This window comes from Mus caroli, unplaced genomic scaffold, assembly GCF_978045245.1.
Source record: "Mus caroli unplaced genomic scaffold, Mus_caroli_1 scaffold_7, whole genome shotgun sequence".
NCBI classification, from domain to species: Eukaryota; Metazoa; Chordata; class Mammalia; order Rodentia; family Muridae; genus Mus; species Mus caroli.
The window spans coordinates 134,302,983-134,317,115 of NW_028227262.1; the positions used below are offsets into that span (position 1 = coordinate 134,302,983).

General features: G+C 35.8%; 1 protein-coding gene across 6 annotated transcripts in view; it reads right to left on the minus strand.

Annotated features, from left to right (window-relative positions):
* The window catches only part of Foxp2 (forkhead box P2), a 543,295-nt gene that overhangs the window by 106,782 nt on the left and 422,380 nt on the right, over nt 1-14,133 (minus strand). The window contains exon 6 of one of the 6 annotated variants that reach the window (XM_085840818.1): nt 4,735-4,809. The exons of the other annotated variants lie outside the window; for them this stretch is intronic. Coding sequence (XP_085696944.1) covers nt 4,735-4,809 — 75 coding nt within the window. The remainder of the gene's footprint in view (nt 1-4,734; nt 4,810-14,133) is intronic. 6 annotated transcript variants of the gene reach the window in all.

Genomic DNA, 14,133 nt, shown 5'->3' on the forward strand with positions numbered 1-14,133 from the left:
AGAGCATCAAGAATGAGCTGAGCCCAGAGACCTGCAATTCAGCAGTGAAGGAAGGGCACAAAGGTAATTGCTAATAATCTCGAATTATACCAGAAGAGTAAAAGATTCATCAAGAAACTACACATGAACAGTGGCTGAGCTTCTTAAAGACAGAAACTTTTATCCTGTTTTAGATGAAGCATCTGGAAGGTTGATAATAGCTTTAAATGTACTCACATTGTTATAGCTTAAGACATTCACAAAAATCACAACATCTGCTGAAATGGGTATAAAATTATCTTAAGGTTTATTTCTTACCGAATAACTATACTATCAAACCATCACAGTAAGCAGAGATTGATCTTTTTGTAAAGCTTCGTAATAAATTCAATTATCCTATAGTTTTATACTGAGTTAAGTCATGGTTTCAAAAGGACAGTCATATGGTGAATCCATTTTCAGCTTTTTGGAGAATTCTCCACACTGGTTTTCCTAATGACTGTAGCAATTTACAATCTCGCCAACAGTAAATGGAGATGCAACAACAATTACTGAAGGAGGCCCTGATTTTGAAAGAGAGCAAAGAAGGAGATATAGTAGGTTCAGGAAGAAAAGGAAGGGAGAGATCATATAAAACTCAGAAATTAAAAGAATAAAATATAAAATAAAAATAAAAAGAAGATTGTGCTAGAAAAACACACTGTAATATTTCCCCTGGTTATGTCACACATAAAACTAAATGCAGACTACTTAAAAATATTCTAAAATCTTTTATTTGCTCTGACACAATTATCACATATTAAGGGGCAAACTGTTCAGAATAATCTAACTTTGACACCATAGCTCCTAACATTGTTGTATCTTCATGTGCTAAACCTGGATACAAACAGTTTAGAGGATAATATCGATGGCGGATTCCCGAGAATAGATTATTTGAAGTTTAAAAAGAGAAAGATTCTTTTTTTAAAAAAAATCATAATTTTCATCAAAATGCATCATTCAGGAGGCAATCACAGCTCAGTAAAGCGCCGGAGGGGGTAACTAGCAAATTCAGTCTACATATCTTAGTAAGAATGGAAAAATAGCCCTACCAGGCCACTGCTGGCCAAATTTCATCTTTAGTTTATAGACGCAGTATATTTTGTTCATCAAAAGTTCCATTTGATCCAGTGCTTAAAGGCTTTAGAAACAAGAACCCAAAGTGAAGACCTTAAGCATTAGGCATAATTGCCTTAGCAGTGAGAGCTAAGAGGCAGGACCCTATGTAAAACAGTATTCATTGAGGTGTAAAAACCTGTAGGCAAGACTAACAATGAGCTTATGCAGGTAGGTGTTAATGAGGTCATTTGGGCAGATGAGGTTTTAACAGGACAGCTTTATAGGCTAGTGAACTTGGCTTACTATCTTGGGCGAGAGAAGTGAAAATTTAGTATTTCAACAGTAAGAAAATTAAAAAGCTGTTAAATATGAAAGGGATATTTGTTAAAGAGAAAAATATATATGTTTTAGAAATAAATTTAAAGGAAGAAAATTAAAATACGTGAAGACTATTTTAAAATAAGCCAAAAATATAACAAGTGAAAAAAAAAACTGATTGTAAAAGGCGAGCATCAGTCATCTCTTAGGGTGACTCTCATACTGCTGTCTTTTGAAGCCAGGAATCAATGAGCGCACAAATGTGTGTGTGTGTGTGTGTGTGTGTGTGTGTGTGTGTGTGTGAGTGAGAAGTGTGTATGTGTGTGTGTGTGTATGTGAGGAGTGTGTGTGTGTGAGAGAGAAGTGTGTGTGTGTGAGTCTCTGTGTTTGTGCATGCGTGTGATTGTGTGTGTGTGTCTCCTGAAGTAGTCAATTTAATAACAGAATATTGAATTGTTACTCCTAACAAATATTCCACCGATGGACTCTGAAGGTTGAACAATAACAGGTAGGTAAAATTTTAAATTACAATTTTCATGTAGATATGATCTGAGTGGGTGCAGTTATTGCCCAGTATTTCAGTGAAATAGTGAATACATATTTTATAAATAAAATATAATAGCAAGCATTTAAAACATTACTACTCAACAATATGCTACTAGATATGTACAATGTTCAGAGGATAGGACATGTCTGGTACTAATAAATCAAAGTTCAGGAAACACCTATATTAAATGCATTTTCATAAATATTTTGACATAATTTCATAAAATTAACACGTGTAAGAAAGGGGTATGCTGTAGAGTTCATCAGTTATATAATATCAATTATAGAACATAAAGGTAAAGGCTTTAAACTATATTCAATAATTGTAAGTTTTCCCTTGCAATACATGGAAATCTACTTCACTTTGGTTCATCAGCACAAGGAGTTAGTATTTTAAGAAGGAGGAGAAACAGGTAAAATGAATGGGCCAATTTGAAAGCAATTCCTGAAGATGATGGAAAATTTAACAAATTTTAGTTGTGAAAATGAACTATAGACATAATACATGTGATATTAAATTAACCCATTGATTTATGTGGTGACTCAAAGAATTGAAAATGATTCATTTGATCCATCACTTAGTAGAGATGCCAGGCATTTGAGGAGCAAAGGACAATGATGGCTTTAAAAATCCCCTTAATATTTCTATGAGTTTTCTACTTTCAGCCCACCGTGAACTCCATAATATTCCAGATTCCATTCTCATTCACAAAATTGATCTTAAAACTTAAGATCTAAAACAATTATTTTTAAATAAAAAATAAAAAAAAGTTCTAAAATTAATTTTTCAAAAGAGCCAGATGCATTAGGCAAGGATAGTGAATAGCATTTGTTTTAGGTTCTTTCTTAGTTTTTAACTGCATTTGCAGCCATTTTAGATTGGAGAAAGTTTATATCAAGTAATCAATTAATAAAAATAGGCATGTCCTTAATACTTCAGTAATGTTGCTCTTGGTTTATAAAGTCAAGAAGCATCCTGCTATAATTTATCCAGTGACTAGTGTTAACTATTAAGTTTGTAGCACTATGGTTGTGGTGAGTCCATGCCACCACCAATTCATATTACACAGCTTCTGTCTGAGAGCCCCACAGGGTTGCTTCATACTCTTATTCAGTCAGGAACTCAAGATGTCCAAAGACAACATGAGAAGACTTAGCAAAGTCCCATACACAGATCATCACAAACTTGAGCTATATATTCAGTCTTGCGCGTGCGAGATTATATGGTAGTACATGTAACTTTGATTTTTAAAGATCTTATCTTAATTATGGGGGGCATCCAAGTGCAGATGCTGATGGCTTCCTTGAATGTGGATTTATAAGAGGTTACACGGTGGATGATATGGATGCTGGGAACAAAGCATGACCAGCAGGGAATATCACAGTGTCTTCTGTGAGATCACACCACATCATCTATACAGTGCCCACCATGTGCCATTTTCATTCTGAGAATATAAAGACTTGATTTCAAAGATTTATTTCCAATGGATTAGAGAACATGAAGTTTTAAAAATAAGCAATAAACAACATTGTAAGGAAAACCAGTTCACTCTGAACTGTAATGAAAATTTGTCTTGAAAAATAAATGTGTTACTAATATCAACACTCTCCCATTTTCCAAATTGTATTTTCTTTCAAATGTATTAGATTTCTGTGTGTGTGTGTGTGTGTGTGATGTTTTTGTTTTGATTTTAGATAAAATTTTGGTTGAATGTTTTATTTCAAGCTGAGGATATAATTACAATGAAGTTTACCTTATATGTATCCATCTTTTAAAATGTTAACAGAACAGTGATACATTCATCAGATTTTAGACATGCACATAAATTTAAACACAGCAATTCAATAAATGTAACCCCCATTTTAATTTTCCAAAAAATATTATACAAAAGATAGAAACAGTTTAGGGTTAAAATGAAAACTTCAGGGGTTGTGACTAGATCTTTCTACATAAGAATCATCGTCAGTGCATCATATCTTGTTTCCATGAGGCAGTGTTCTATTGTTATTTTCCCTTTGGAGTTTGTTTGCAGAAAGAAGTGAACATTACAAACTGTTTAATAAACAATAATGATCACATTATATTTAAAATGTCTTCTAACACATACAGAGACTAAATAGATCCATCCATTCATATGGAAACAAGGTAAAAATTCTAAATATTGAAATCCTTCATTACAGTTTTAAAGATTCTGATGAAAACAGGAGAAATCCATACTTAATAGAACTCAAAAGCAGCTCTATATAAAGTCCTCAACTACATACTTCAACTTTACCATTCAATTTCTAGGCTACCTGATATACATACTGCGTCAGAAAACCAAATTTCATTGAACCTTAGGGTATAAAGAGAGCAGACAAGTCCCTCCCAACTCCTGTTTGTACGGCAACTTTAGGAACAGGAAGCAACAACTTCTTGCTAAAAGATATACTCAACCTATTTATAATCTCCACTATCCATTTCCATCATACCAGCACTGCCTCACCAAGTTATGGCTAAACTGTCAAGAAAGTGCATTGGTGCTGCATACTTACACAGTTCCAGTGGACTCTAATGCCTCCAACTTAGAGAAACTGTGAGGTATATAGCTCAGGAGCCAGAACTGAAGTGGAAACAACAGAGAAAATAGAAAGTCTGCATCCTTGCGCCTGTTTCTTGACATAACTTGTGTTTTAATGATTGGTGTCAATGGAAGAGTTTGGCTATCAGAAATCTCAGGAGTTCTGTGTTGTGGGATTGGGTCCATGGCTTTGCACTGTGCATCTGGATCTCTTCTTGCCCAATAAACTTACTGCAAATGTGCTGTGAGGATGCCCATCAGCAGGAGTGTGGCCACAGATACACAATTTTGCTTCTAGGAGCAATTCCTAAATTAAACAAAGAGAATTGGGAGTTGGCTTTTGTCCCCTCTGTCGTGGGGCTTATAAAAATAATGTGTATTGTTAGTTACACTAAAAAAATGTTCTTGGTAGAGTAACACAAACTATTCTAGTTTTGTTTCACAGGTGACATTTATATAGGTTTTCAAAATAGGAACAATCTATTATATGTGATGTTGAATATTGGAATGATGATAAATGGGCCAGTGAGAAAACAACTCATGATTCCCTGCCTTAAGCCCCTGAGTTGCAATTATGGTTATTGTTCATAAATATTTTTAGAGATATAAATACCACAGTGAGTATTTATGTCATTTGTGAGTATGATGTCATTTGCCTTTACTATCTCAACTTTATTTTGAAATGCTAGCTAGTAATAATCTGGACCAATAAAAGGACTTCCATACCATAACCTATAAGGACCACAGCAATCACCCCCTCAGCTAAAGTGTCTTGATTAATTACTATTATACTCTTGCTACTCCCACTTATACACATCTAAGACTGTGGAGATCACACCACAGTAACTGTTAAAACCTGTTGAATTTTCCCACTTGCATTGGAAACTACTTTATATACTCAAAAGTATAGTTTGCATTTTATCTGTAAAAGCAAAGTGATTATTTATTGATAAATGGTATGGAATGTCTTTTTTTTTTCCTAAGTAGAATCAGACATTTCAAAGATTTTTGTCTGAAGGGCAAAAGGATTACATTGCATTTGAATAGACCATGTGACAACCCATTCTTAGTCTTCATGTATGATATGAAAGAATGATCCCCACTCATAAAATACACAAGGGAAATTATAATTGTACCAGGCAAGAAGAGCAGCGAGGAGGGAGGTGGTGAGAGTGTCAAGGGGTATTGGTAGTAGTTTGATGCGTGTAAATATTACATCTTATAAATAATTCTTTTCAAATATATCTGTGAAGTTCCAGGCCCTGTTTAAGAAAAGGATTGTATATGCTTTAGCTGACTATATGTCACTTTTTTCAAGATAGAATCCACATTAATTCAGACAGAAAAAAATGGCTTCCAAAATATCCCTTTCCTTCTCTGTCTTGTGAAGGAGTATGTCACCTGACGCTGGCAGATGAGAACTGGGGTGATGTTCAAGTTATATTTTACTGTCAGAATCCAACAAACACATTTTCATCTAAATTATTTTGTCAACAGCCTTGTGGTGCCCTTGCTAACCTTATTTGGCACCAGTGCATAATTAGATACACAGGGGTGTGACTCCAATTGAAGGTGTTGGCATTGTAGCACTCTGTGAAAATATTAACTATGAGGTTAACTCCAATTTTCTCTTCTTTAATTAAATGCACATGGTACTAATGAGGTAACCTACTGTTCCTTGATAGCACTAATTAGCTAAGAGGAGAGTACACTCTCACACTGCAATTTAAACCTAAAAATAAGGTTGAAATATGCTAATTGCAGGCAATTTAAAACAGTACAAGTTGAAGAACTAGTCATAATAAGAGAAAGTGACTGCTTTACAGCTAGGCAGCTGTAACTTTGGTTAAAATCAAAACAAGCCACACAATTTTTGGACTGCAATTTAACAAGGTCATAAGCATCCTTGAAAAATGAGATGTTACTTCACATGATGACGATATGCCCAGAACCACACCAAGGAAAACAAAATCCTTAGAGAGATGCTCTTCCTGAAGGGACTGGAAACACATTTTTTGTGAACTCTACAGACATTGTATTTAATACTGAAAATTAAGCTCCAGAAATAGGTCATATCATCTTTTCTTCAAGAAGATACAAATTAATGAAAATATTATAATTGGTACCTAGGAAATCAACAAAACCAGTGGAGATGCTGACAGTTTGTCATCTCATTGGGTTAAGGGAGGATGCAGGAAGCTTTATCTCTTGATGACCACCTGAAGTGATTAGGACAGGATGTGTAATGATGAAGATACTTAAAAGCCACAGAAACATGAGCATCTGTGATCATCATTTCAGTGATACAGGTGCTTAAGGATGTGTATTTAGAAGATTTCTTCTATTGTTTTGGACTCTGGGGTGGAGCTTTCCTAAGGCTTTATGAAGAGAAAATGGTCCATTTTCTTAGCTCAAGTGACACAGAAACACAATTTTATTAAAGATAAGCATAATACAAATGAGCCTTCATTAACAATCCTCTTGAAATATTTTACAAATGTAACTTTAACTCCTAAATTTATAGAGAACTCTTCTGCAAAGGAAAAGTCTGAAGGAAGCTCCCGAGTCATCAAAAACATTTTATTATGATTTGATTAGCACAAAGGACATTTTAATCAGTTTTTGATTTGCAAAAGTCCATAGCAGGTGTTATATTTTTACCAAGCATCTCTGATAAACAAACCCATTCATGCCAAGATATCCCAGAAAACACAGAGAAAGAAAGCTCAATAAACTCTTATGAATCTATCCTTAGGGACACAAGAGAGAAGAAATTGTGCTATAGGTTAAAGGTGATATTTCCCTTTGTCACTTTGCATGCAAATTTATAAAATATAACAAGCAATCAAAAGTACTCAGCAAGCCATACAAATATAGACTTAGAAAGCAAATTCTGAGATAGACAACTGAGTCTTAAACTGAAGAAAAACTTGAGAGAGAGAAAGCAAACCTATTTGAAAAGCAAAAGCTTTTAAGCAACTATCAATGAATAATTCCTAGAGTTAAGACTGTGTGAAGAGAGCATTTGCAGAACACTTAGCCAGTCATCATATCTTGCCAACAGGTTTAAGAAAAGAAACTGTGCTTTGAAAAAAAGTCTACTCACTCTATTCTCACAACTGCCCTAACAATTTATACTACAGAGGAGACAGAATGTTGGCAAGAGATTCTAATAAGCTTCTGACCAGGCAGGCTTTTCCAGACCCATGAAGTTGCAGGTTAGTAACGAATGAAATCAGACAGCCACTTAGAAAGCAGTCTCCTGGAGGCAGCCTGACACAATCCAGCAAATACAGAGAAACCCAATGCGAGTGGATGTTTTAAGTGTTTGCATCTGTTTCAAATAAGCACCAACAGTGAGAAGGCCAGGACAATGAACTGGAAAGGGCTTTCAACATGAACTTCAGAAGAAATCTAGTCTTCAGCTAAATACGGATCATTGTTCAAAATAAGGATATTGGCTCTGGAGACAGTCTGCCGGAGTTCAGATACTGACTCAACACTTAGCCATGCTGTGACCTTGACTAAAGCGCTTAACTTTTCTTGGTCTGTTTCTTCAGAAGGTGGTAAAGAAGCACTGTTACAGACTTGTTAAACAGACGGAACGGAAAAGTATATGGAATAACAGTAGCAACCATAAACTTACTATTTATTAGCTATGTTTTTCATATGTATATCCATATTTATAGATCTTTGCTGTAGAATGACATTTAAGGTGTTTTTTTTTCAGATAAAAATTACTGGTTTTCACATATAGGAAAACTATATGTGAAACATCATTATACATCATAAAGGATACAAATATACTGAAGACATTCTATCTCCCTTCAAAGGACTATGCCAAGTTTCTATCAGTAGACTTCATAATGCAAGTCAACATCTCTTCCACATGAATACATATATAGTTTCTTTGTTGAAATCTGCTATAGTAAAGCAAAAATGCAAACAAGGGTAGATATTATGTGTCTCCTGTTGCAAGAGGAAATTACTTGTAAGAAAGAGAATGTGTTTTGAGAAGTTCACAAAGTTGTACTTTTCTAAAAAAAGAAAAAGTAAGTATGATTATTTTGATCTTTCCCAACAAATGAAAATATTTTAAATTATAATGCCCTGAAGATGTTTGAAGGATGAAAATATTTTTTTAAGGTGTGCGAAACTTCATGCCTCATTATATTTGAGGTAAATACGATTCCTGGAAGGTATACCGTTGTCTGTTTCGAGGTTAGTAAAGATAACAAGGAACACTGTAAAAAGTAAAATCATACTTTAAAACAATGTAAAAAATGGTTCTATGACTGGATTTCATTCTGTCTATTCCACTAACCTGTTTGATTACCTGTTTCAGCTATGCATCTTGCCTTATAGAACCTACGCAGGAAGAGTGGGGCAGGAGATTTATATGAGGATGATACCTGTGAACTTTGAAAAAAACCACCCTATTTAATCCTTCCCTTAATATCTCTAGAAAAATAGATGAAAAATTGCTGAGATCAGACGGAGAAAATAAAAATTATGGATGTGTAGAAAGAATCAATTTTGCGTATTTTATACTGCAAGCGTGTCAGATGAGTTGGTGTATGTCTCAGGTCAGCCAGGAGCAAGCAGAAACTATGAAACCCAAAGAGCAAATCAGTCCAGGCACATACCTATAGAATTTTCAGACTGCATTGTGAAGGAGTAGTTAGTTTTGCCTTATTTCTTTCTATATTGCAGACTACAACACCCTTATAATACTGAAAAGAACGTCACACAACTATTAGAGAGGCTTTTTTTTTCAGAATAATAAAGTAAAACCCCTAAGCAGGATTAATTAAATAATAATCAGTTGGCATTACCTAAGAGTCAGGATTTTATTTGTTTGTTTGATGATTTAAAGGCCACACTGTATACTATGGATCCTACTGTGCAGAATGTCAGCAAGGAAAAGTATTTCTGCAGAGGCTGCTTTTCAGATGTTGAGACCTGAGGTAGGGTCCAGAGATGTGCATTTAGCAAGCATCTTAGTCATATCGATCTAGTGAGCCTGGGAATTAATGTACTCTTTAGGCTACTTTCTTGACAAATATGTTTTTATTATTTTATGTAAATAAAAAGCCAACACTCTGTAGTAATTAGTTTTGAAATATGTATCAGTCATGAAGTTATTAGTATGAAGGACACATGTTCCAAGTTCCAGAACATAGAGGAAAAGCAATTCTGCATTAAAAGCTAGGAAATGGCAAATGTAAGAACCAGTTGTATGAACTCTCAAAGTTTTATATATTCAACTAGTCTGCTAATTGTGTAAGACATAGGATAGCCTTCTCAGAAAAAAATGTATGCAAAACAAAATTACAATGGTAAGAATAAGTTTCAATTATATTGAGACTCAGTTTTCAAAATATTTTAAAGTATTTATCAGTTGTGAAATACTTTCAGTCTGCTTCCTTTGTAATGGATGAAGTAAAAAGATGTAGTAATAGGTTTAAGAGCCAGGAACATGATGGTACCTTATTATACACTCCCATGTGGTGGTTTGAGGCTTATGTATTTGACACTTAGTTGCCAGTTGGTGTCAATGTTTGAGAAGGTTCAGATGGAGGAACCTTGCTGGGAGACATGTATCATATAAGGTGAGCTTTGAGATTATGTAGTCCACTCTACACTGTCTTTTTTTCTGCTTGTGGCTAAAAAGGTAAGCTCTTTGTTTTCTGCTCCAGTTTCTATGTGTGTCTCTTGCTAGCATGTTTCCTTGTCATACATATTCCTGTGGAAACATATGTCCAAATAAACTCTTTCTTTTAAACGTTTCTGTTCAGTAGTCACAGCGACAAAATCATAACTAAAATGGAAGCTGTTAATAGACATGGGATGCTGCTGGTAATAACCTACCATGTTGTGGTTTTGAAGAATGTGAAAGACTGGATCTTGTGTCTATTAAAGTGTTTGAATGCAGTGGAAAGAGTTTAAAGGGGACCAAACTCCGGCCAACTAGCTTTCCAACTTGTGAGAGAGAGAGAGACTATGGTGTTTTCTGCTCCTAGGAAGCAGTTGAATAAAAGCTATGTTGCTACTGGGTTTATGCTACTGGGTTTGTGGAGGTGTGGTTCTTCCTAAGCTGGTAGCTAAACTTGGCAGCATCATTCATGTGATGCTAGATTTAGAGACATGAAAAATTTCATGGCTTTAGAGGCATACAAATATTTGAGAATGAACAGGTCATGCATTTTTTCCTACGTGGTCTGAGATAGCTGCTGAGTCAGAGTGTGTCTGGGAGTGCCTGTGTTAGGGCCCTGAGAAAGCAAAAGGTTGTGAGAAGCCACTGTTGAAGATAAGAAGGTAAATCCTGAGTTTCCATAGAGAACCAATACTGATGAAGATGCCAGAGTGTGGGATATCTGTGAGAAGAGAGTTACAGAGGGTGAAAGAAGCCAGTCCAAGACAGATGGATGCTGTAGGCAGCAAAGCTGGAAGTAGAGAACTATCTAAGCCCTTTCATTTGGACATGGAGCTATAGAACCTGGTGTTCATCTTTCGGGATTTCAGTATGACTCAGAACCAGTATTTCCTCCCTATGCATCACTCTTTCCTGTTTGAGTGACCATGTGTTTTCTGTGCCATGGTACCATTGGATGTTGAAAGGATACAATTTAGTGTTTGATTTTCCAGGCTTGCTCAGACAACAGATTGCCTTGACTCTCATAGGTTCAGGTACTAAAACACTTGGTTCCCAGTTGGCTGCATGCTTGGGAAGGTTCAGTTGGTGCAACATTGCTAAAGGAAGTGTGTCTCTGGGGTGAGGCTCTGAGATTATACAGCTTCACCTTGCTTTCCAATTCACGGTGTCTGCTTCAGGATTGCAGCTGAGGAGTTTAGCTCTTACTTTTCCCCCTTCTCATCCCCATATCTGCTGCTTGCTGCTGTGCTTCTCTGTGGTAATGGAATCCAATTCCTATGGAACTGAGAGTCCAAGGAAACTCTGCTCTTAAAGACAAGTTGTCTTAAAGTTGTCTTTGTCATGGTGTTTTAATACAGCAGCATAAAAAGAACTAATACAATTTATAAAAGGAGAAATTACGGAATCATTATTAAATATGATAATTTAGAATGCATTTCTTTCTATAACTAGGTTTATACAGCTCATGGATTCTATCCAAAGATTACAGGTTGAGATAACCTACCTGGAACTAAGTTTTTTCATGAAGTAAAAGGAACAGTTAACCATATCAATTGTAATATTTTAAGAATTGCAACTATTTATTGTGTGCCTCTGTTTGCATGCACATATCTATGAAGTATGTATGTGTGTTGTGGGGTGGTGGTGGTATATGTCTCATAGCAAAAGTGTGTTTATATCAGAGGACAACTGGAGGGAACTAGTTCTCTTTCCAACATGTGGACCCTGGAGAGTAACTTCAGTTCATCAGATTCAGGCAGCAGGCACCTTTAGCTGCTGAGTACCCTTGCCAGCAGAAGGTAATTTTTATGCTATCTCTCAAAGGATTAGACCTTTCCGATGGAAATAGAGAAATAAATAAGGAGAATCCAAAGAATTTAAGATTGTCTAAGAAATTCAATTATCTTTGAATGGTGGGAGCATTGTAAGCTAGAAAGTTTGAGAATTTGACAAGTTCTGAATATGAGAGCCAAAGACTTCACATCCTATCATGCCCTAAAGAGTAATCACAGGATTTGTTAAAGGAGTTGTGTGGACATCATGGAGGAGAGAGTTCAGTCAGTAGGAACTGGCTGGCTGTCTAAGCTGCATGAGAGTCACTAAACAACCACTTATGGCCAACAGCTAGGGTTGTAGCATTGAAATGGAGAAGGATGCACTCTTTAAGATAAAGCTAACTAGAGATTATGAAGATCTCTTGGGTGAGTGAACGGATATGATAAGGGACAGCAAGAGCAGACCCTGACAAGTCTGACAATGGCATAGAAGAACAATGTTTAAGGATGGAGGAGAGGCAACTGAAGGGCATCTGGGAAGTTGTTTCTAGGGGCCTTTATGAGACTTCAGGAGCAAGGCAAGGCAGAGATGTACAAGAATCAACATGTTATATTCTGGCAATGTCATAAGGAGGGAACGAGTTCTGGCAGCTGTATCCTGAACAGGTAATTCTAATTTTGAGTCATTGCTCAAGGTTTGCCTGAAGCTCTATCTAAACTAACACTGAAATTCACGTCCCCAAACTTCTGTTATAATTGTGTTAGAATGGAGACCAGGTGATGCATTCCAGCCTTCAGAAAGTCAAATTAGGAGCATTAATACAAATTCATAGTTAACCTGGGCTACATCACAAGTTCTAAGTTAGCCTGAGTAATAGAGTGGGAACTTTATTTCTGAATAAAACAAAGTTACATAAAATAAAGTGAAATCAGTAAAATAAACAAACTTTCCAGCAATAGTAACATGTAGCTAGAATTTATCATTTCCTAAAGGACTCTTAATTCTGCTACAGAGAAACTTGCTCAACTATGCATTGCTGTGTTATTCACAATAGCCAGAAACCAGAAATAAGCTGGATGTCCCTTACAAGAAGAATAGATAAAGAAAATGCAGTAAATTACCAGTGGAATTTTACTTAGCTAGCCAATATCTGTTTTGACTTAAGGTCAACTACAAATATCAGAGACTAGATAACCCTGCAATAAAGCCTGCGATAAAACCAATACTGTTCCAAAGAAAAGAAACAACCACAACATAGCAATAAAATTACTCCTAGTGACTTTCTAGTCTACTTATAGCCTTGCTCAGCCATCATCAGAGAAGCTTCTTCGTGTAGTAGATGTGAACAAGTACAGAGACACAGAGCCAGATGTTATGCAGAGTGGGAGATACTAAAATCACAACCCATAAATGGGAAGTTTCCATGAAAGCCCTTCATTTAGGGCTTAGGGAAGCCTGTGGAAGAGGCAGAAAGTGTGTAAAAGCAGGAAGGGATGGACGGAGGACACCAAGGAAATAAGGCCATCTAACTCAACATGATCAAAGCACAGAGTCTGAGGCAGAACGCACAGGGCTGGCATGGATGTGTATCAGGTTCTTTGGTTATAGATTATGCCTTCTAATTTAGTGGTTTTATGGAATTCTTGATCATAAAAATGAGTGGGTATATGTTTCTTGTTCTTTCTCTTGTTTGATTGTGTGTGTCCAATTCCAATGTCTTAGTTTTTGTTTTATCTCATTATATTTTATTATATTAGAAGCCTGTTTGCTTTCTAAGGAGAGACAGAAGAGGGGTGGGTTTAGATGGTTCAGATAGGAGGGGAGGTGGGGAAGAAGTAAGAGAAGTAGAGATGGAGGAGAACCATAATCAGGATATATTAGGTGAGAAAATAAATCCATCTTCAATTAAACAAAAAATCAAAATAAAATAAAAATTAAAAATATCAATGGGCTCCATAAGAATATCTGAAGAAAAACCTTTGAAAATATCAACAACAGTGATGAGGATAGAAACTGGATATATACGTCCATATATCCATATACATATATGACTTCATTAATTAATTGGTTTTCAAAGATGGAGACAAACCACAAATTTGGAAATTTGAAGAAAAATAGCATCTACAAAGCTGTTCAATTAAAGCCATACTAAAAGTGGGTAGCTGGTAGAGAGCTGTTATATTTAAGAGGTAATAGGAG